Here is a 23,875-nt window from a genome sequence, read left to right as displayed (position 1 = left end):
ATAAGCACAATTAGGCAAATAGTCAATATATTGAGATCATTTGTTATATAAACCCATAGTTTTATCTGCTGTGTACCACGTGCTAGATAAGTTCAAGACATTCTAAGTGATAAATGGATATATGAATAAGCTTGCTTCACATAATTTAAAGTAATTTTATACCTAGGAGTGGAACTGCTGAGTTCTGTGGTAATTCTGTGTTTAATAGTTTGAGGAACTGCTTCACTGTTTTCTGAAGCAGCTGCAGCATTTTACATTCCCACCAGCAGTGTATGAGAGTTCTCCATATCATCATCATTTGTTGTGATCTGGTTTTTGATTCTGGCCTTCGTAGTGGAGGTGAAGTGCTGTCTAAGTGTGGTTTTGATTTGCATTTCTCTGATGACTAAAAATGTTGAGCATCTCTTCATGTTCTAATTGGTCATTTGTATATCTCCCTTTGAGAAATGACTATGTATACAAATATTGAATCACTATGATGATACACATGAAACTAACAGGATATTGTATGTTAATTATACTTCAATAATAAAAAAAAAAGAGTCAGATCAAAGGTTATTCCGGGTATGAGTAAAAATTTCTAAATTTACTTCAGATTAACCTGGAAGGAATTCCCAACGTCCACTGACAAAGATTTGGATGATAGAGTTGGATGATGAGAAAAATAAACAAAGAAGAAATCCAATATTAATTCATCCATTCATTCAATAAATATTTATTATTGCCTACTACCTGAGGCAGACAGCATCTCTGTCTCATGGAGGTTACATTCTAGGGCAGCAGACAGTGAACAAATAAATACATAAGCTCATAGCAAGGTAAAGTCCTGTTAGAGAAATAAGCAGGGAGCCAGAGATAAGCAAGGCAAGAAGTATATTTTAGATAAAGTAGAAATAACTTCTCTGAAGAACTAACATTTAGACTAAGCTCAAATTAACTTAAAAATACATTGTATTACTAGTACAAAGTTATTACATGTTCTCCTCTCTTTTTCCTCTTCAACCTCTTTATGGAAAATCCCCCAGAATTTCAATCTGGGGTTGTAAAGGCAGGGCAGCTGGGCAGGGCTGGGAGCACAGATGAGGGACAAGAGGGGACCAGGGTTGGAATGGAATCTGCTTAAAGGCAACTGAGCTAGTGGGGAGAAATCCACAGCTCAGGCTAAGAGCAGAGCCTAGACAAGGAGGCAGGCCAAGGTCAAAGAAAACATCTGAAATGTAATTGGGGAAACATGAGGTGGTGATACCATGATTTAATATAGCACTCTGTAGTTTATAAGGTTTATATTTATTTTATTGCTCAACTTAGTTCTCCTAACAGTTCCATGAGGGAGCAAAGACAGGCATTCTTTCCATTCTTACACTTGATAAAACAGACGTAGGTCACAAAGGCAGCGAATGGCTGTCTCAGCTAGGACCCAGATTTACTCCTGCTTAGTGCAACACTGTGACTTACTCCAGTGGTTTCCAAGCTGTTCTGCAGAAATACTTCAAGAATTCCACAAATGCTGATTGAAATTTCATTTAGAAATATAGGATATAATTTGTTAAATGCTCAAATAACCATTAGAGATATTTGAGACAAATAAGGTTAGCTTTTACTTTAGAATTCACTATTTTTTGTCTAAATCTTGGACTATATTCGATGTAGTTTCCAGTTATTTCTGCATTTTATTTTGATTACACGGTTGTAAGTACACAGTCTTCAATTAAATAAAAACGGTATGCTATTTTAACACGATCACTGTCATCTATAACCTTACTGCTTAATTTTTCTCATAAGTGACTAATAATTTAATCCTATCCAATTTATTAATGCCAACAAAATAGAATTTTAATTTTTTTAATATTGGGATTTTGTATAAGATTTTATTTGGAAAAAGACAATGTTATAAGTCAATTATATCTCAATTAAAAAATAAAAAATATACATATACAAAATGTATAGGAGGCAGTAATGAAACACATCAAACATACAAAGGCCAAGATTAAGGCTTTGCTAACATCTAAACCATGAAAGGTAGCCAGATAAAATATTTACTTAACTTTATTAAAGAATAATTCTTTTATAACTTGTTATACCTTAAAAAAGGTTCCATTTCAACTTTCCATCTTTTCTAGCAATGTCCTCTAAAATGTCCCATAAAGAAGCATTTGATTCATAGGGCAGGGTCAGCAAAAGCAAATGTCTTCCTTGTAGAAGTAACTTAGGAAGTACCTAATGAAGTAACTTTGGTATATGAATTTGGCCTGAGATGAGAAAGATAATAGGGAATGCTGAGGCCTGGGACAAAGTGGAAATTTGTACATTTTGTACATCACTGTCCATCAAAGAGTGTCTGTAGCCCACTTCTGCCTGGGTAACCAGTATACTACCCTTACCTTAAGATGTTCAACTCTTTTCCTATTGCTCAGTCTTGTTTCCTATGCCTAGGGGTTATGGCATCAAAAGCAATTGTCACTACATTTGTACTTTTGTCATAAGGAAATCTGTTTGTAATGATTAATCCTGTCTTTCCTTGACTTCCTTGCAAATTAAGTATGTAATACTTTATGCATTTTTCCTCCGTCTCTTCCCCATTCCCTCCCTTTCTTTCCTTCTTCCCCTTCTTTTTTTCCTCTCTTTTCACATAATAGTAATATTTCCTTGCTAAGCCAGAATCCTAAAGCATTCTTTTACTTTTGCTTATCAGTTGAAAATTTCAGTTGGTTTCACTCCTTCCTCTACCTCACATTCCAGTTCTCACGACATCAGTATAGGATGCTTCAAAACTGCATTCTAAATTCCAGCCAGGCAACATTTGGGATGATAAAATCAAGTAGCTTTGGCTCCATGCACAGAATCAACTTAACTAAAATCTGATAACTTTGAATTAAAATATAATTATGCAATTTAAACATAAAATGAGAAATGTCATTTTGAAAAACCTCATTATTACTTTCCCTTTCTCAATGTAAACAGTTCCTAAACAGTAGTGTTTATGGAAACAGTGAATTATAATGAAATATATTTTCCATATTATAATTAATCATAAATACTTCTTTATATAGGAACTTAGATTAACTTCTTATTAAAAACACTTATTGCATCTTTTTGACAAAAATATTACGAATTAAGCATCAAAAAATGCCCTTTAGAAATGCAAATCAAAACAACACTAAGATATCACCTCACGCCCGTTAGAATGGCTATAATCACCAAGACAAAAAACAACAAATGTTGGAGAGGATGTGGAGAAACAGGAACCCTCATACACAGCTGGTGGGAATGCAAACTGGTGCAGCATCTATGGAAAATGGTATGGAGATTCCTCAAAGAATTAAAAATAGAGATGCCCTATGATCCAGCCATCCCACTACTGGGAATCTATCCAACGAACTTGAAATCAACAATCCAAAGAGGCTTATGCACCCCTATGTTCACTGCAGCATCATTCACCATAGCCAAGAAGTGGAAGCAACCTAAGTGTCCCTCGACTGATCAAGAAAATGTGGTATATATATACAATGCAATACTACTCAGCCATAAAAAAAGACAAAATCATCCCATTTGCAACAACATGGATGGGCCTGGAGGGTATTATGTTGAGTGAAGTTAGCCAGAAGGAGAAAGACAAACACTGTATGATCTCACTCATATGTGGAATATAAACCAACACATGGACAGAGAAAACTGTATTGTGGTTACCAGGGGCAATGGGGGTGCGGGGTGGGCACAAGGGGTGAAGGGAATCATATATATGGTGATGGACAAACAAAAATGTACAACCCAAAATTTCACAATGTTAAAACTATTAAAACATCAATAAAAAAAAATGCCCTTTAAATATACTCCACTGCAAATAAGATGCTACAGTGATTTTTAAAAAATCAATAGAAATTTAGTATATCTAATTCTGTAAGCTACTTCACAAATATTTTTGGGGAAAAAGTCACAAAGAAATGACATAAATGGTAGGAACCAGATTTCCTTTCATTTTCACCATATAACTATTTTGTGACTTCAACTCCATAACTCACTTGGCAGATGATATGACCACTGCATGTTCATCAGAATTGAGGATTTTAGTAAGATGAGTTGCAACTGAGTCTTCATAAATTGTCATCTGAAAAAAGAAAAAACCTACACTGTATTATTGTTGCTGGCATTTATACAACTCAGTTATTACTGCTGCAAAAACGAGACCATTCATGACACATGTGACACAGGGCAATGGCTATCATGAAATATATAAAAGAGTCATTATACAAAATAGATAAATATTTCCTTTCTGTGCAAAACTTTTATTTTATTTTTTTATTTATTTATTTTTTTAATTTTATTTATTTTTTTCCCCCAAAGCCCCAGTAGATAGTTGTATGTCATAGTTGCACATCCTTCTAGTTGCTGTATGTGGGACGCTGCCTCAGCATGGCCGGAGAAGCGGTGCCTCGGTGCGTGCCCGGGATCCGAACCCAGGCCGCCAGCAGTGGAGCACGCGCACTTAACCGCTAAGCCACAGGGCCGGCCCTGTGCAAAACTTTTAGTTTCTGGAATTCTTTAATTTATATTTTTAGAACAAGCCATAAAGAAAATTTTAGAAGAATTTTTAAATGTCATATAGCTGAATATATAAAAAACTCCTACAAGTCAGTACAAAAAAAGTCAAATGACCTAATAAAAAAATGGGCAAACGACTAGAAGTTTAAAAGAGGAAGATATCAAATGGCTCATAAGCAGATGAAAAGGTATTCCACCTCATTAGGCAAATGCAAACTAAACCCACAATGCAACACCACTACATACCTGACAGAATAGTTAAAATGAAAGCAACAATAATAACTGGAAAATGCCAAGTATTGGCAAAGTTGTGGAACAACAGAACTCTCACACACTGCTTGATGGGAGAGCAAGTTGACATAAACACCCTAGAAAACTGTTGGGTAGTATCTATTAAAGCAGAACATAAGCCTAACACCTACCATAGGACGCAGCAATTCAACTTTCACATATATGCCCAGAAGAAATGTAGATGTGCATTCACCAAAAGACATGTACTAGGATTCACAGCAACATTCATTCAATAGTAGGATAGATAACAATTTTAGTATATTTGTGCAATGGAATACTATAGGGCAATGAGAATGCATGCTTTACAACTATGCCACAATATAGATGAATCTCACAAATATAATGTTGAGTGAAAGAATTCAGAAACAAAAAGAGTACATACAAAATGATTCTATTTTATAAAGTACAAAAACCGACAGAACTAATCTATGCTGTTAGAAATCAGGATAGTGATTATTAGGGTGGGAGGTGGGAGATGATGAATGAAATGGGGCCTGAGGAGGGCTTGTGGGGTACTAGGAATGCTGCCTTGTGACCTGGGTGTTGATTACGTGGGTTCATTTAGTTTGCAGAAACTTACCAAGCTGTACATTTCTAACATGTACAATTTCTGTATGTGTAGTTTAAAAAGAAGTTTTTTAAATGCTAAATGCACATCATACAATCAGGTAAATAAATATTTCTCTCAAATAATGAAATAAAATGCTAAAGGAGTCCTATATCCCTTTTTCTATTTGACTCAAAATTTAACATTCTGTTGAAAGAACACATCTTCCTAATATGTAAAAATGTGCACAATATTTAAACAGCCTCACAGTCAAAGCTTTCCAGCAAATGTTTGCCTCAAATATATTCCATGTCACACAAAACCATCTGCTCTATTCAAGCTGGCCTCCTATGTTCTTCTGCCTGGCTCAGATATCCTTTCATTGCTTTTTACCAATCAGCACTGGTTTATCCAGACTTAAATGAGGATTCAGTTACACTCCCTCCCCACCCCCCAGTAAAGACTTCCTGACTAGCCTCCTCCCAAAGGGATCTCATTCCTGATTTACATCCAGTTCCACCGTTGGCTAATCAGTATGTTACTCCTCTAAAATTCTATCTTCCTTCCTTCAAAGGCAGACCACATATGGAAAAGAAATTTTACATGAAAGAAAGGAGAGGTGGGGAGGAACCTCGAAGTTTCACACAATATTGTATTGACTCACAAAGTCCACTTTATTGATGTCCTGGTCTAAACATTAAAAACTGCATCTTTACAGTTAAGATCAGAAAAATGAAAATACATCTTTTAAAAAAGTGAAGAAAGGAAATATTTTTCAAAAAGATTCGCTTTATTTCTTTTCCCTACAGGGTAAACTGTCATAAAGCCTAAGAAAATAGAGGAAAATATTTTAAACTATCTTTAATTCCATTTGAATTTACACTTCAAAATCCAAGTTTTTGTCCATTAAAAATAACCAAAGGCAAAGAATACAACCTCTTCCAGAGGAAAATGAAATAACCTCTATGCCCAAGGATAAAATTATTGATGTCATTTATTAACTTATCATGTAGTCACTTAGCAGAGTCAGGAAGGTAAGGTAATTATAATAGTTAACATTTTTTATTGTGTACCAGACACTGTGATTAAGTACTATGGATATATTTAACCCATTAATTATCCTGTTTTACAGCCAAAGAACCAGGGGCTCAGGTGAGTTGAGTGATTTGTCTAAGACCCACAGCTAACAAGGAGCGGACAAGTTAGAGGGCCAGGTCTGAGGACTCTGGGGCTTTCCCGCCACACTGCCTCCCTCAAGCAAGTCTTGGTTTTTCCTTAGCTGTATTTGTCAAATATAAATTTTGTCATTTCTCAAGTGTATCACCGTAACAGCCCCCTAGTTGGGCTTCCTATGTCTCTCCTGCCCCATTTCAAATGATTCTCCACTTCACAAACTGATTTTTTCCTAAAACACTAATCTGATCGTGCCACATCCCTGCTCAACATGACTGAGTAGATCCCTCCTACTTTCCAGAAAATGTCAAAACTCTTCAGCTAACACACAAGACTTTCCATAATTCCAAGACTCTTCATGATCCGAGCCCTCCTTTCCTCCCCTCTGTCATGTCTTTTGAGGCTCTTCCCTTGCACGACATGCTCTAACTCTACGGAATTACCTGTAGTACCCCAAATGTACCAAGGTCCTTATTATCAAGCTCTATGTAATGCTCTTTTTCAACTGGCTAATTCCTACTTCTCTTTCTTGTGCTGAAAATCCAGTTTGGGAACAACATCCTCTGTGAAGACTTCACTGAACTTGCCAGGCTGAGAATTCTCTCTTCTGTGCAACAACTACACCCTGTAAATACCTTTAACATTGCTGCTCATTTCCTTATCTGTCCTTCCCACTAGGCCAGAGATTCCCAAACTTTCTGGGCTCATGGCATCCTTACTGTCTTAATAGTTTCATCACAGTGCCCCTAGGCCAAAAGAAATACCTAACAGTAGTTAAGTCCAAACAACTTAATAAGTATTTATGTCCTAACAACTTAATAACCATTTGAAGAAATAATATAAATTAAAAGAAAAAATATCTTATTTCATTCTTAAATAACCAGTTGTGAGCCTGTGGGCACCGTATACATCTCAAAACTGGGAGTCAGATTGGACAATGACACCCTCATTTCCTATGCCACACTGATTTTTGCATGGTGTTTGCTTTTTATCACAGCAGCTGCTGAAAACCCAGCTTCACAAAGATAGGATGTCATTAAAAGGAAGGTAGTGCAACCTAATGTTTAAACTGCAAACTATCTGAAGCTAGTAGTTTGTGCGGTGTTCAATAGATGTTGGGTATTACCATGTTTTCTTTGAAATTTAAAAATATCCCATGGTAGCCCTCTGAGCTCACTGGTGCCCTGAGGCGCCGTGGCACAGAGCTTGGAAACCACTACTCTAAGCGGCCTAAATCTAGAGGGTAAGTCTTCTATTTTCAGTCCCAGGTACTGATAAGCACTTAATATTGTTAAATGAATGAAAGAATAAAGCTTCAACTTCTTAGCGTGCTATTACCAAGCAACTAGAAAACAGACGGAATTGAAAGGAGAGAGATTTTATTATTCTATAAGAGTAAATTTAAAAATACACTAGTAGGAAAAATTTTGTTTCTGGAGATTTGAGGCCATTCTCTTCTGTGTTTTCAGGGAGTTGATTGGGGTGCAGCAGCTCACATCCTCTCTGATTATCTTAGCATTAATAAAGAAGCATCTGTTGATTTACTAGATTAGTATGATTGGGGTATGATACAGAAGAGAAATATGACCCTTGCATCAAAAAGCTTATAATTCAACTGAAAAGCAGGAGGAATCTGGCTTCCAAGCAACAGACAAGGCAAGAGGGCTTTGATGCTAAGATGCCCACTGTTACAAAGAGTTTGGTATTTAGATCAAAAATTAACAATAAGAATTTTTTATTAACTGTCTGCCTTGTGCCATAGTGCCAGAGGACAACATAATGGTGAATGAATAATACACACTGCCTGATCTTTACAGTATGATAGTACCAAGATAATGGAAGGTAAAGAGAGCTATGGAACTACTACGGAAGGACACCGTACTAGGACTTGGGAGATGAGATGGCTGCCTGGAGCAAGTGATACCCAAGCTGAGACCTGAGGTAGGAACGGGAGTGACCCAAGCATGATGCCAACGGAGGGATACACATTCATTCACAAAGGCCTAGAGGAGAGGAGAATATAATGGCATGGGGATTTTATACTAATTGTAAACAAGAAATTTTCTAATATTGACTATTAAACAATAGAATCATTGTCACTGGAGGAAATCATGGAATCACTATTTTCACAGCAAAAAAATATATATGAGCAAACAGAATTACTTAATTACAGATATAGGGAATTGATCAAGAAACTGTCACAATTCCTTAAGCTCTATAATTCTACAATGACAGCAGAATGCTAATAGTTAATAATTAGAAAGATCAATCACATTTTGTGTCCTTTTAAGGAAAACTGAAAAAACAATAATAATAATTTCACAATCGTGCATAAGGGAATCCAAAATGAATACTTTACTTAAAAAAATATAAGCTGGAAAATTAGGTTGAGCCTAAGAAGGAAGTTGTAGCATACTTTTACTGTAGTTTTCAAGGCAAACAAGTCACACATGGTGACTGATCAGAATGATGCATCATCCATTTAACCTGTAATCTTAAGGCACGCTATCCCTTTGTTAAGAAAATAAGTTTTAATAAGAAATCAAAATAAATGAAGTTTCATTCAAAAACCTTTTGTGCTAAAAAAAATAAGTTCCTTTCATGTAGTTACAATTGTACCTCATATTTAGTGACTATAAATGTGATAAAAGTAAATTGTCTATCTTTAATGTATATGCTAGGAAACGGACATCTCTGAAGTAAATAGAGCAAAAGAATTCCCCCTTTTGTCTTCTTGGAAAGAGAATTAATAACATTTACAAAAATACTACTAAGAAAAAAGATTGGTTTCTGTAAAACAAGTATTTTGTTTATAGTGAATAAAATATCATAAATAAAAATGCTGCTGGAAATAAAGTAGCAAATATATTAATTTTTCATAGGCCCATGAAGGTAAGTTACTATAAATGGGGTTTTTATTTTCTTTTTCATATATTTTTGTATTTTCCAAATATTTTTGCTACTTTTATATCAGGAAAAGCTTTTGAAGATACAATTAGCTTCTTTAAGGAACGGCCCCATGTTTCTAGTTATTATTCCTTTCTTTAGTTTTGACATCATAGTTTTCTTAATGACAAAACAAAAACTTCAATTGTAAAATAAACAAATGAATTTTCCTAGAGGGAAAAATAAGCTGTCATGGATCAAATGGGCTTAAGGAGTCAGAATAATCCTTTGAAAATTAGGCTCTGTTTTAAATCTCCAGTGCTTTGAGGTTTAATCAGAATACTGAATCTTTAAAAACGTCTAAAAACTGTAGTTATTAACGGTCTGAAGCAGCGATGGAATGAAGTGAGCTGTCTTTCTTCCTTAGTTTTATCTTGATCAGCAGCTTAACCCGCAGATCTGTTGTGATGCATCCTCAACAGAGCAAGAAGAGAGAAAGTATATAATATTCTGGCCATGAGTACTGGTGTGTTTGGAGATTGTTTAAGGGAGTGGGTCTAACCCCTAACAGGTGCTCATGGATGAAGCAGAAGATGAGTAAAAGCTAACAGGAAACTGTCATCAGCTGGCCTTCCCTGGAGCCCTGTTGGTAAAAGGAAGCAGGCGGGTGGAATATTCAAGAACTATCAGGGGTGGGAGAAGGGGAATTTGCATGTCTGGTGCTTTCCACTCATCCATTACCTCATTTATCCCTCACAACATTGTAGCCTCACTCTGAGGATGAAGTAACATGCCCACAAAGGCAAGTGATGTGGCTAAGTTCACACTCCCCAGTGTGGGTGGGAGGACTCTAACCTAGATTGGAAGGCTTCTTTCCGCTGGAAGAGGACTAGAAGTCAGTGAGACCATACCCCAAATAATAAGACACAAAATTAAGTAAATAGGCTACCGATTCTTGTAAGTTTTCTTATTTGTTCAAGATATTCACCCCCATTTTCAAATGATAAACAGGTAAAGGGTTAAAGTCTTACATAAAATTCTTCAGATGCTTCCGCAGGTTCTGGAAGTAGAGAAGCCTTTGGTGGCAATTTGAGTTCGTAGGTCATTATACTCCACCTGAAGGGAGAAAAATCTTTGGTCTAAAATTCCTTAAAAATTTAATAAACTGACTTTGTTCTCACCTCATATACATACATATGCACATATATTCATGAACTATGATGATTTATTATATCTAAAACAACCAAAAATGGGGAAAGAGATGGAATTCTGGTAATCTCATAAAATGTTCAATTCATAATTTATGATTTCCATATCTTACCATTTCTCTGGTTAGCAACCTCTAAACTTTTTAAGGCCACGACCCACAGTAAGAAATGTATGTATGCAACACCACTTCCCTTCTTCACTAGGTGCAACGCATTCTGACTTTTCTATTCTTTTCTATTTCACTTTTTAAATAATGCTCACTGCAATTTACTGACTAGATTATACAAATTACTAATGGTTCACAACCCAAAGTTCTAAAACATTATCCTACGTTAAATAAATGCATACTATCTATGAAAAAGAAATCATTCTCCATGTAACAACCAGTCTTGCCAAGTCAGCTTATACACACTTGAAATGAAAATCAGCTAAATATCCCTTCTAAATTAAGAAAGAAGGCATGGGATTGAGAGGAAAGTACTAATAGAAATAATACTTAATTGAAGCACATTTATTTCAATCAGCTGTAAATATTAATTTCAAACCAAACATTGAATCATTTGGTGTTAGAGAAAAGGAATCAACTCCAGATAAATCCAGTCTTCTATCTAAAATAATAATTTCAAAATTTGGAAAGAACAATTGGGTAGAGACTTTATTGTTGTCAGTAACAGGATGTGAAATAAAGATTTTACGACGACACAAAGCATAATAAAAGCAGTACTGTAACACATGAATTTTAAGAAAAGCATATCACAGCTGAAGCCAGTGAAAGAACCTAGAGGAAAATCCCAAGATTAGCATCAGTATTTAAACAGAACCTAGTGTGTCATTCAGACTAATAAGAATAAGTCTTTGCATAGAAATCCAAATTCCCAGAAAATCCCCCAACAGACATAGGTTATATGTTAGGATGTATAAACTGAATAGTTACTTATAGCTACTATTCAACTCGTGACTTGAATATACTATAAAGAAACATATATTTGTGGACAAAAAGCCATTCATTCATTCATTCATCCACCCCATGCAACCGATATTTATTGAACATCTCAAAGTGACAGACAGTATTCCAGCGTCTGGAAATACAATGTTGAATAAGACTTCCCTAATGAAGCTTATATTCTAGTGCAGAAAACAGATATGTTACAAGCAACAAACAAAATAATTAAACTTTGTAAGTATCCAAAAAGGGAAAATCACAATTGAAAACATGAAAGTCAACTTCCTTATAGTTGGAAATACTTCTGTGGTCAAAGGACAGTTAAAGAAATGGGAAAGAAATCCACCCAAATAAATCTCTTAAGTTCCTTGCACCTTCCATGCTGTACCTCCTCCCTTGATAGAAAATGGTTGGAGCTGAAGAAACAGGAGAAAGTGGCAGCACGGAGTCAGGAGAGGCTGCATATTGGTACCAGCTAAGCAGAGTTGGGGGCCAGAAGGTAAGGTGCACCATCTGGTGCATACATGCATTAAAAGAGGAGAGAGTGCAACGTTGAAGAAAGACCCTGGGAACTAAGTCTGGATTCTAGTTTAGAATGCCAGTTCCACAACTTATTCTCTATGTGACACTGATAATATAAAAACCTCCCGAGCCTTTTTACCTGTAAGATGGAGATTATAATGTTAGCTATCTTTAGGTGTGTAGTGATGATTAAATGAGATGATAGTTTATTAAGTAAACCAACTAGAAGTGACAGGCAGACAAAAAATATTAGTCCTTCTTACGCTGTCTCCACAAGCTTCAATTTTCGTCTTTGTCAAACAGTCATAATAATGCTTTTCTTAGCCACCCCACAGTGTTGTTTTGAGAATCAAATTAATTAATATATATGAAGAAAGCTTCTATAATTTGGAATATTAAACAGTGATTTTTCACCTACTCTCTACAAACAGTATTCTTAAATTAGTAAGGAAAACACAGGAACAAAATATTCTTATGTTTCTAATAACGGTCCTAGGTTTTTTAACCCCCTTTGATTTGTTTTTTCTTCTTGTGTTTTGCAGGTCTGTATCAAGGAATTTCACCATGGGGCGCTGTTTCTCTGCTAACCACCTGAAGTTAATTTTTATAACACACAAGGGAAAAGCACACACCCAGGGCAGAGGAAATGCCTAGCAGCATTTCCTACAATGCAATGACAGAGTGGTATTTAAATTTGCAACAAAAAGCCATTTAAAATACCCTGTGTGGTTTAGTAACAGAGTCTGGGAAATCACCTACAGGCTCTTTTAAAGACTGGAGACTGAATCCACTTTATGCACCCAAACTATTGGGGTATCCCTCTCATGAATAGTTTTGGATAAACATAGACAAATGTTCTACAGCCCAGCTCACTTGTAAAATATTCTCTCAGCAAAAGAATCAACCATTACTACATTACCTTATGGCAGACAAGGTTACAATTAACTAGGTTATAGCTCATCTTCGAGTAATTACATTTTAGATTGGTGGCTCCCTGATGAGATTTTGTTATTTTCGGGAAGAGTTCCACAGATGGCTAATCCTATCAGAGTTGTTTTGATTCATGCCAGCTCAAGTTTATAATGATATTTTGACATTTGTCTTCTACGTATTGGGGGAAGGGGGCATCTACTGCTTACTGAATCCTGTTGTTCCCTATACCCAAATTCTAAACATCTCCTCCGAAATACTCAGGGTGCACACAATGTGACTGCTTTTTTATACATGGGCCACTTAGAGAGAAAGCAGTTAACAGATGTGATCAAGGATACCACAAACACAGTGACAGTTCCTTCATGTGAAGCTGTCTTCCTAATACCTATAGTCATGAGCCACATAACATTTGGGTCAATGATGAACTGCATATACAACGGTGGTCCAGTGAGATTAGTAACACCTAGCCTAGGTGTGTAGTAGGCTATACCATGTAGGTTTGTGTAAATACAGTCTATGATGTTCACACAACAAAGAAATCACCTAACATTGCATTTCTCAGAATGTATCCCTGTCATTAAGCAACACATGACTGTACTTCCCTGTCCCTGGGAAAGGATTATGTTTTTTAAAAGCATTTTAGCATTGAATCTTTGTTGATTAAATTTATTCTTACTATGTATAATTAAGAAGAAATATTCTAACAAATCTAAAGTTTATCTGTCTTTCTTAGCTTTAACAAGACCACAGATGGGGCCATACCTATTATACTCATAAATAGCATCCCCCCCAAATTAACTCTTTAAGCTTTCTGACCTGAACAGCAATTAAAAGTTATTGGTATCAACATAGCCTTCTATCTTTAAAATAATGGGTTCATTAGGCTAGTTTTCTCAGGTTTTGTTACGATTCATTCATTCAGTCAAAAAATATATATTTATTGAGTGTCTACTCTATGTCAGGCTGTGCTCCAGACCTCAAGGGTGAAAGAATCAATGAGGCCAAGAAGTCTCTGCCCACGTGGAGGTTATAGTCAGTAAAATTTAAACTGTCAAAAAATGATTTCAGTATGCCATTTTCAATCTAGTTTTAGAAGAGAGTTCCCTTTACCTGTCCAACATTTTGGTACTGGCTCGTTCCAGCTTCTCTAGTATCTGAGGAAGTTGAGTGTCGTCATCGTATGAACCTCCCCAGCCAAGAACCCGGGCAAGGTCATTTCCTGTACCCAAAGGCAATACTCCCAGCTGACACTGAAAGACACACAAGAGGGAGACCTCACACAAGCTGAGAAATAGAGACTATTACATTTCTGCCCTTCTCTGGTCAGCAGGTTAGTGTACTTTCATGTTAATTAGCAATGAAAAGAATTAGTACTTGCCTGTTTATTCAAGTTGAGCTTATCAATTTCTGACAAAACCCAACCTACACTTCCATCTCCTCCACACACAAGAATCCGGAAATTGTCAAACTTCTGGAATAATCTTAGACTGAAAGTAAAAAGTATTTTATTTTAATATAAATAAATAAAAAATCACTTTCCCCGATTCTTTGTTATTCTGTATTTATTGGTATTCATGTTCAGATTAAATATAAGAACTCTTACATATTAAGTACACTATAAAAATCAATTTGAGTGCAATTTTTAACCCAAGAAAATTTCTGAAGCATGAAGAGGAAAGAGGATTCTAAGTAGAAATGGAGATAAAATTAGAAGGAAAGGGAAGTGAGAAATGAGAAAACAAAAAAAGCAGCAGAACCAGGAAAGAGAATGAAAGGTAAGTGATACAAAATGGCAAAAGCAGTGATTTTTCTCTCTCCATTACAAGGATATGTTATCTCCTTGAGAACAGCATATTACAAACCAGGGGAATGTAGGACGTGATGCCATTGAGTGGCACCTGAGGCAGTTCCTAAAGAGACCCACCAAACCTGGCCAGTGTACCACTTCTAGTACTCCCGGCTGCCTTTTCTCCTCCTCTTCCCCTATTCTCAGGTCAATGTTTTTATTTCTATCACCCCTCCTCTCAACTTTTGACACATCCACCTCCTGAATGTACCTTTGTACACCTCAAGTATTGCGGAACATCTGAAAAATATGTTATAGAGACAATCTCAAGAAGTTTCACAAAGGGAGTTCCTTGGAATCTTAGAGGAGGGGTGGGAAAAATAAATGTCAAGAATATAAGATATTGGAACTATGAAGGATTAAAAAGGATGTGCTAGAAAGAGAGACAAAGCTAACCAGCAATGGAAGAAAGGTGAGAAGACAGGCTAGATGAGGAAGTGCCAGGACCCACACAGGGGAAAGGAGGGGATGTGCAAGTAGATAAGGAAGGAGGCGGGTACAAACGAAGACGATCAACACCCACATGACCAAAAGAGTCATGGGGCTTCGCAGGAAAAAGGTAATGGAAACAAGAAGGAAGATCCCGAAGGGACAAAAGTGAAAAGAGGCACAAAGAGAGACTGAGGAGAGAAACAGAGAAGAGAGGAAAGTGTTAAATTATAAAACACAACAGGCCTCTTCAGGCACGGGTATCTAAAATCCCCATTTCTACCTCTGTGTTCATACCTTAAGGTGACAGTGGAACCCAAGAGAAAAGCTGAGTTGGCATAAGCAAACGTATAGAGATTGCAAGCCCCTGGTTCAGATGACACAATAACCCCTCTTCAACAGAAATCATATGCATACACTACAAATGCATTAAAAGTGCTTCAAGGTATATTTCCCTCATTAAAAATATTTTTTTCAGATTTTAAGTTATATGACATTCCAGAAAGCTGTAACAAACAATCAACAAAAGTATTTTTTGTCATTTGTGTGAACTGAGTGAAATCCTTGAGGAACTGTCCTTGAGACCCATGATAGCATCTGTGTTTTGGTTAAATAATTGATTATTTGTATTATATAAAAATTAATATTAGCCTTCCACGCAAATCATTGTCTAAAGTCATTTTGTATTTTTATATTTACACAAGTTGATCTTCCTTAGAGCTAAGCAAACTATTAGTATTATTTCATGTAGGATATATTCTAAAATACCTTCTAAACAATTTTGGAATTTTTTGGACATAAGTAAGTTACATAAATATCAAAGAGGTTGTGTTAAAATTTATAATTAGAGCTTTAAAAAAGGGAGGAGTGGGAAGACCAACGCAGAGATGTCTAGACGAATCTATAATTTTCATGAACTGAAAAGCCAAACATATTTCATGCTCAGTACTACATTTCATTCAAACGAGATTTATCAATAATCAATTACCCTAAATGAGGCCCTCCATTCATTAAATCAAACACCTGAGCCGGATTTAGCAACTGTTTAAATCGTCGAAGGAACTTTACTCCCTGATTATCTCCACTCTTAGAATTGACAAAAACCAACAGAGGACTAACACAGAATGAAAATGTTGCTCTACAGAAACCTGTAAAAAAAAAAACACAGTGCAAGGTTAATACATACAGCTCTCTCTCTCTTAAACTATTAACAAAATTTCAGAGAAAAGAAGATAAATTCATAAAAATAAAGAACCCTGTTCATTACTTTTAACAGTAAGTTATAATTTAGCCCCAAAATGGAGATAGGCCTATTATTTACATACTAAGAATATAGAACTTGTCTTTTTAATTATGCTTTATAATGAAAAATCATACCAAAGATGGTAAAAGTATTAATCATAGATAATTTGAGATATACTACCTGCCTTAACAACACTTAATTATAAGAAAAACCAATCACAGCCTATAAATTCTCATTTGTCAAAGGATTCATATGTTCGTATTCAGTATTATAAAATATATTAACTGCTTCTTGATGAGGCCTGAGAAAATATTTTACAATTTATAAAAAACAACAGAACCTTGGTATATCAGGGCTTGGGGGGGAGGTGCTTTTAATAGCATAGGTTAAAAAAAATCACATCTTTTGAGGCTTATATCCTTACATCTATGATATCTATTGGCATAATTTATATAAAAAGTTTGACAAGCATAAGGCACTTTACCAACGCAAAACTTTAACAGCATATGGGAAAAGCCTTTTGTAAGCCTTTTGTAATATGGTTTGCTTGGAAGGAAGTTATTAGCGTGCTATTCCAAAACCACCGTTGCAAATAGGTTTATCAGCACGTACGTCTAAATTGTAAGATTCTGGAAAAAGTGAATAAATTTATAGTAAGATAAATTCCTGCAATTTGTGAAAATATAGGAGAACAGATTGCTAAATAAGAGCTATGCTAATGGGTGGTTTCAATTATGGAGGAAAAGAAAACACTTGCAAAAAATTAACCTTTCAAATTGCATTTCGGTACAGAATAATGATCTTACTTGCTGAAATGTAAAATCTAAAAGTTCTATACACAGAAATTTTACCAATGTGTTAATAGCTATGTTAAACTTTAATTTTAACATGTTTTTTTAAAATTAAATATACTCTTCAGCAATTTAAAAGGAATTATTATATAAAAACTGACAAGAATAACCAGCTACAATTCTATTTACCCTAGGAAAATGAATGTACATATCAACATTCAATATACCAGGAATATACATACTTACACTACTGCTACATACCATCAGAATCAGTGCTGTTTAGTGCAATTGGAGGTATGACAGACACTTTACATTGGCCAAGTGGACATATAGGGTGGTATAAATCTTTGCAGGCAGTATGTACCTAATAACAAACAAATAAACTTTCAAGAATCATAAAAATAAATCAATGTTTTCTTATGTTATAAATTAAATCTAAGGAACTCATAAGTGAAGATCAACTGCATCACAAAATGTTTGGTAATTCATAAATTACTTTAATGGCACACCATTTATACTTCTAAGGAATGGGCTAATCATTTTAGAGGTGGGAATTTGATTTGGTCTGTGCAGCCTATTTTCATGATTGTCTCAGGCAAGTAGTACAGAGTCAATAAATGCCTGGTGAAGCCAAGGAGAGAGGAAGAGAAGAGAAAGGAGTGCAGAGGAAGGGAGGGAAAAAGGGAGGAAGGGGGGCAGTAAGGGAGAGAGAGGAAGGGAGTGAAGCTAACTAGTATGTGTCAATATCATTTTTCATTAAAAAAAACGGATGTCTACCTTATAAAATTCTTATAGAATTTAATGAAAATAAATAAAATCTGTAATGTGTCTGCTCTTTCTGCAGTGATCCTATAACTTTCTATTCACACCTCGTTTATAACATTTTCATGTTATTATAGTTAAAGTACATCCGTGACTATTTTCTCAGCTAGACTTCTGGCTCTGTAAGGAAAAGAAAAAGGTCCTAGCATTGTACACTCAACTTGGAAAGTGATATACATCACAGACACTCAGTAAATGTGTTAACTCTGTAGAAACAAAAAGTTTCAAGGTCATCCAAGATACTATTGAGAACAAAAGCAGGGCTAACTTGTTAAGTAGGACCCACGCAATCTAGAACACTTGATGTACTTACCTAGAGAGTCTTTAAATGTGTTAAGCAATAAAAGCAGACGCTTCATAAAGCACTTATTTAACATGGCATTATTTCATTAGTTCTTTTAGAAAACTGGATATTAATTAAACACATATTTATAAAAACTTTTGAGAAAATAATTGAAATGTAATAGTGATTCTTGTTCTGCTGATGACCTAGTTTTGGACAGTTTCCTATTGTGATTTATAATAATTAACAATCCAAGTAGATTTTAGAAAAGTGAGCAGGCACAGTTTTAAAAGGAATTTAAAAATGTATGAGAATCACAGAGGTGCCGGCCCCACAGTGTGGTGGTTAAGTTCAGCGCCCTCTGCTTCGGCAGCCCAGCTTTGCAGGTTCAGATCCTGGGCACGGACCTACACCACTCATCAACCATGCTGTGGCGGCGACCCACACACAAAATAGAGGAAGGCTGGCAGAGATGTTAGCTCAGGGCAAATCTTCCTCAAAAAAAAAAAAAAAAGTATGAGAATCATAGAGCAAAATGGAAAAATATTTATAACAATGTTAAATGAGAAAAGCAGAACAGAAAATTGCATCTTCACTACTTTTATGGAAAAGGCAAAAGTATGTCCAGAGATTGCAAAACAGCTGGAAAAATTAGGAGTTGACTCATTAGGATGGTGGAACTATGGTTTTGTCTTGTTTTGTTTTTAACCTGACGACTATGTTTAGACACTAGGTATTCTGTTGTTTAAGACTCATATTTTAAAGGCAAAATAATATGTGAACAGACAAATGATAGTGTACAGGAAATACAAGACAAAGAGTTTGTAACAAGGTGACAGTGGCCCAGAAACCCACACGGCAAAACAACACGGGACAGGGCAGGAATGATTTCACAATTAAGGTGATATTTAAGTTTGTCAGGAAGAAAAGAAGGAAAGGACATCCTAGAATGCCTCCTTCTAAAATCTGTAATAATACTTCTATTTGTGAAATTTTTTAAAGGTGGGGGGTGAGTAGAGTGAACAAGTACAAAACCTAATAATACCTACTGTTAAAGTTAGTAAAGTTTAAAAACCACTGACTAAATACAAGTAGAGACCTACATATTGCAGGTAAAGGCAGCTTACACAAAAGCTTTCTAAAATAATTCATCACTCACAGGATCTGCTTTCTTGTTAAAAAGTTACAACAGCTGAAGTTGTAGAAGTAGAGAAATAGGCTTCGGTAAATGTGGAGACTAATAAAAATAGCAGTCAGTGCCTACATCAGTGGTTGTCCCCCCGAAAAATAAATCTTAGATGGGATGAAGATTTAAAATTTTGTTTACGGGAGCACTTATTTATTTATTTATTTAAATTTTATCTTACCGGCCTTTCAGGAGCACTCATTTAAAATAAGGAATGGAATAGAAAAAAACAAAAGGCAGCAGTTATTGTCATGAAAAATAAAATAAAATAAAGAACGGCATGGGAGGGTTTTAGGCGTTAGGGTTGCACCAAAATGCCAAAGAGAGATTTCTAATATAGCCTATATATTATATTAAATGGGATAAGAGAAATAAAAAGTAACACCTATGGCTAATAAAAGAGGCAACTGATGAAGAACAACAGAAGCATGAGGACAAAGAACCATGTCTGACTTAAAAATGAAGAGGAAACACAGATTACCTATCAGGTCTGACTACAAAACTGTAGGACTTATTTTCCTCTGTGGCCGATGGAATAGGTCTCACTGATTAGGAAGTCGACACGTCATACTCACACCTCTTACATTGGCTGACTTACACCATTTGCATTAAAAGCAATGGTTTGTCCACCTTTTTGGGGATGGGAGGCTGACTTCCAAGACTCAAAACAAAACCAAGCAAATCAGCTCCAATGCAAGGCAGTCACCATCATACTCGGACAGCATGGCCCAGGGCTAAGACAAGCACTCACAGCTGTTGCCTCCTCATTCCGTCATCCTTTAGCTCTTCGTCAGCCACTGAGTGGCCTGAGTTCATCCTCTGAGTTCCTGCTCTGACTGCCCTCGTGCAGTCTGGAGGCCCAGGCCTCACGCAGTCTGGCATAGACAGGACCGTTCCCTGCCACTGGCTCCACATTATGCTGTGTGTGCTTCTCACTGCTTTCTTGCACATGCAAGGAAGTTTTAAAATATTTATTTATTTTTATAACATAAATGTATATAATTTAAATTATATCAGTGCATGGCCTACTGAACTCGGCGTTCTGTCTGTCAGAGCACATACACAGGGTTATAGCAAAATTACACTTCGCATGTCAATCAAAATTTGGTGGCTTTCTGTGTGCAACAGGTGGTAAAACAGGCCTAAAAATAGCAAACCACTAAGTGTGGCTTAAGCATAATGAAAAACAATAAAAAGAGGTCCTTAGACAAAGGAAATACATAACAAAAGTAAGTATTACAAAAAAGCATTTGAAAATGTAACCAGACTGGAAGGAATATACCTTGAAAAAGGTTGAAAGTTACAATGGGTGGGTGTGCTACCAGGCTCTGCGACGCCATAAATTCCCTGCTTTGCCTCTAAAATACACAGATGAAGAAGTTACAAAACGAAGCTAATTAAAAAGGAAAATAATTATAAAACTCACCATCGTTTTACACCAAAGGCATTTCCAATCTTGAAGACGGAGAACACTGCCGCACGTTTTGTCACAGACGGCACATTTGGCGCTCACAGGCAAGTTACCCTCCAGCCACTGGTGAGGCATAGCCACCTGTGGAGCAGGAAGAAAGGGCAGTCAAATCAGACTGTGGAGGACATCATTCTTACCCTAGGGACATATCACTATTTCTTACTCTATGGAATCAGTAATATCTATCAATCATGGCATCCATTCATTCATACCATATTTATTGAGCATCCATTATGCCCCGAGCACTGTAAAGATGCAATGATAAGTAAGACTAAATCCCTGCCCATCAGTCTAGCTGAGGAGAAAGGTAGGTAAAGGGATTATCATACAGTGATCACAAAGTGCTACCAGAGATATTTACGCAAGGTGCAATGGAGACAAGGTTTTGTTTTTTTTTGTTTTTTGTGGTTTTTTTTGTGAGGAAGATCGGTCCTGAGCTAACATCTGCCAATCCTCCTTTTTGCTGAGGAAGACTGGCCCTGGGCTAACACCCGTGCCCATCTTCCTCCACTTTACATGGGATGCCGCCACAGCATGGCTTGACAAGCAGTGTGTCATTGCACGCCCAGGATCCGAACCAGCAAACCCTGGGCCGCTGCAGCGGAGCGCGCACACTTAACCACTTGTGCCACCTGGCCGGCCCCCGGAGACAAGGTTTTGAAGGTAGGGGCATTGTTGAGAGGAAGCCCCAACGTCTGAGGAGTAAACACCTGAGTAAACAGCTGAGCAGAGCCTTAAAGACTAACTCAGTTTGTCAGATAAGGGTCTACAACACCAGCCCAGCACGACCACAATTCCTAAGCCCTAGTCACACATTTCCCTCAAAATTGAAGGGCTGAAGGAAGCGATGAAGGATTGAATTGAAAGTAAAACTCATAACCAATCAAAATCTTCCATTTAGTCCTAACAATAAACACTCCCACTTAACTCTCTGTCATAATTTTCCACAGGAGCAGAAAACAACGGAGAGGAGGTACTGGGAAGAGGTCAGAGACAGGACAGAGCTTACTCCGTCTTCGTCCTCTATGATGTCCTTCCCGATGGAGGCCAGCGTCGTCCATTTGCAGTTGTTCGTCGCCCTCACCGCACACCTTTTGTGAGCCTTGAATTTACACACTGAAAAAAAGTCAATCATTTCTAAATGAGTATGTACTTTTGGACCAATGATGAAAAGGAAATCACAGCATGAAATTTTAAAGGTGGAGGTGGTAGAAAAAAAGCAATAATTTTAAAAGCTTAAATTACTCTTCAATAATAGTAATGGTATTCTAAAAAGAAAATATGGCTATGTAGTTATGAAGCACTTTTATAAAGCTATAGATTGCTACTTAAAGAGATTCCACTTACTCATAAAAGAAGAGGAGAAAGGAAATGAATACAAAAGAATTAGTTCTTGAGGAGAAGGGAGACATACAAACATGTACACACACATAAACACAGAAGAAAATAAAATGCAGTGACATAGAGGTGCTGTGGTAACATCCATTTTCTTAATCTGGGTCTGATTACGTAAGTGTGTTTAATTTGTGAAAATCCAATGAGCTGTACACTTCTGATGTTTGCATTTTTCTGTACATATAATATACTTAAAATTAAAAGTTTGCAATATCAGTAAGATAAAGAACAGGACAACTCAGAGGAGTTGTAAAGTGCAAGTATGTCAAGAAAATATCCAGGCATCACGGGAAATAGGTTGATGAGGGTCACAAAGATGACACTGCCTTTTGAAAGTATTATGCTGGGATGACTACATGATGATGGAGAAGAAAGGAATGATGAAGTGATGTTCCCACTACACGCATCACTAATTCTCCACTGCCACATTATCACAAAGGAGCCTACAAAAGAGAAACAAGAGGAAACAACCAAGAGAGAAGCAGCACACTTATGAAAAAACAAGTATACCACAGATTATTTGAAAAATTAACCCTTGTTCATGAAAATCAGAACTTGACTACTACTAAACTCATTCTTCTAAGGACACAAATTATCCAATCATTCATGGATACTGATGTTATAACAGCTTCTGACTTTTCAGACAAATATTTAAAAGTAGAGATCGTTTCAGTGAAAACATAATAAGGTAGCTGTTGCTAAATTCTAAATGGAAGGTGGCTCCTTTTCACGTGATTTTTGAATTTCTACCAATAAACCATTAACAAATTTGAAATGATGGTTACACACCATTCTCTTAAATTGTCCTAATTTAATGTAACATGAAAACGAAAGGGTGAGGTAAAATAAGTAAGACGTTTATAGCCGAATGTTCAGAACGCTTCAGGTATTATGAACAGCTGATATATAAATGGCCACTTAAACTGAGCTGGTTTTTCCCTGAAAAATATTAGTCTACAGACATTGGAATGTTTCATTTACTTGCTATTTTGTGTACACTGACAAATTCTTTCCTGGAAACCATACTATTTTTGTTATAAATAACTTTTTGACTTGAGCACAGACTTCATATGGAAAACAATTTTTCAATTGAATTTTATTGCTGATAAACAATAGTGTTAAGGAAACAGCATTACAGGAAGTAAGCTTAGTTTGAAAAACAACTTTAGTACGGCCAGCTCCCCTTTGCTCCAATACAAGTGACTATTTTAAAACTGTGGCTGGTTAGCTTCTCTAGGCCTTTTGATCTATCACGGTATTTCTCAAAAGTAGGGTCCTACCTTTAGTTTTATCTGCGACAGAATGCCCAGGCTGCTTTTTAAGTACAAATAATTACTTGATATAAGTCAATAACTGTTTTCTAAGA

The 23,875-nt window shown here is 36.2% G+C and overlaps 1 protein-coding gene across 4 annotated transcripts in view; it reads right to left on the bottom strand.

The window, feature by feature from the left end:
• Positions 1–23,875, bottom strand: part of DGKH (diacylglycerol kinase eta) — a 191,485-nt gene that overhangs the window by 58,780 nt on the left and 108,830 nt on the right. For all 4 annotated transcript variants that reach the window (XM_087436022.1, XM_004433621.3, XM_087436021.1 and 1 more), the window contains exons 7-14: positions 22,124–22,230; positions 21,070–21,195; positions 17,614–17,716; positions 16,307–16,466; positions 14,422–14,530; positions 14,154–14,293; positions 10,468–10,552; positions 4,020–4,105 (exon numbers count right to left, since the gene is read on the bottom strand). In XM_087436022.1, coding sequence (XP_087292148.1) covers positions 4,020–4,105; positions 10,468–10,552; positions 14,154–14,293; positions 14,422–14,530; positions 16,307–16,466; positions 17,614–17,716; positions 21,070–21,195; positions 22,124–22,230 — 916 coding nt within the window. The remainder of the gene's footprint in view (positions 1–4,019; positions 4,106–10,467; positions 10,553–14,153; positions 14,294–14,421; positions 14,531–16,306; positions 16,467–17,613; positions 17,717–21,069; positions 21,196–22,123; positions 22,231–23,875) is intronic.

Source organism: Ceratotherium simum, chromosome 10 (genome assembly GCF_057802395.1).
Source record: "Ceratotherium simum simum isolate JZ-2026a chromosome 10, ASM5780239v1, whole genome shotgun sequence".
NCBI lineage: Eukaryota > Metazoa > Chordata > Mammalia > Perissodactyla > Rhinocerotidae > Ceratotherium > Ceratotherium simum.
The sequence above is the reverse complement of the archived record's forward strand: the minus strand, read 5'-3'. Positions and strand labels throughout refer to the sequence as shown.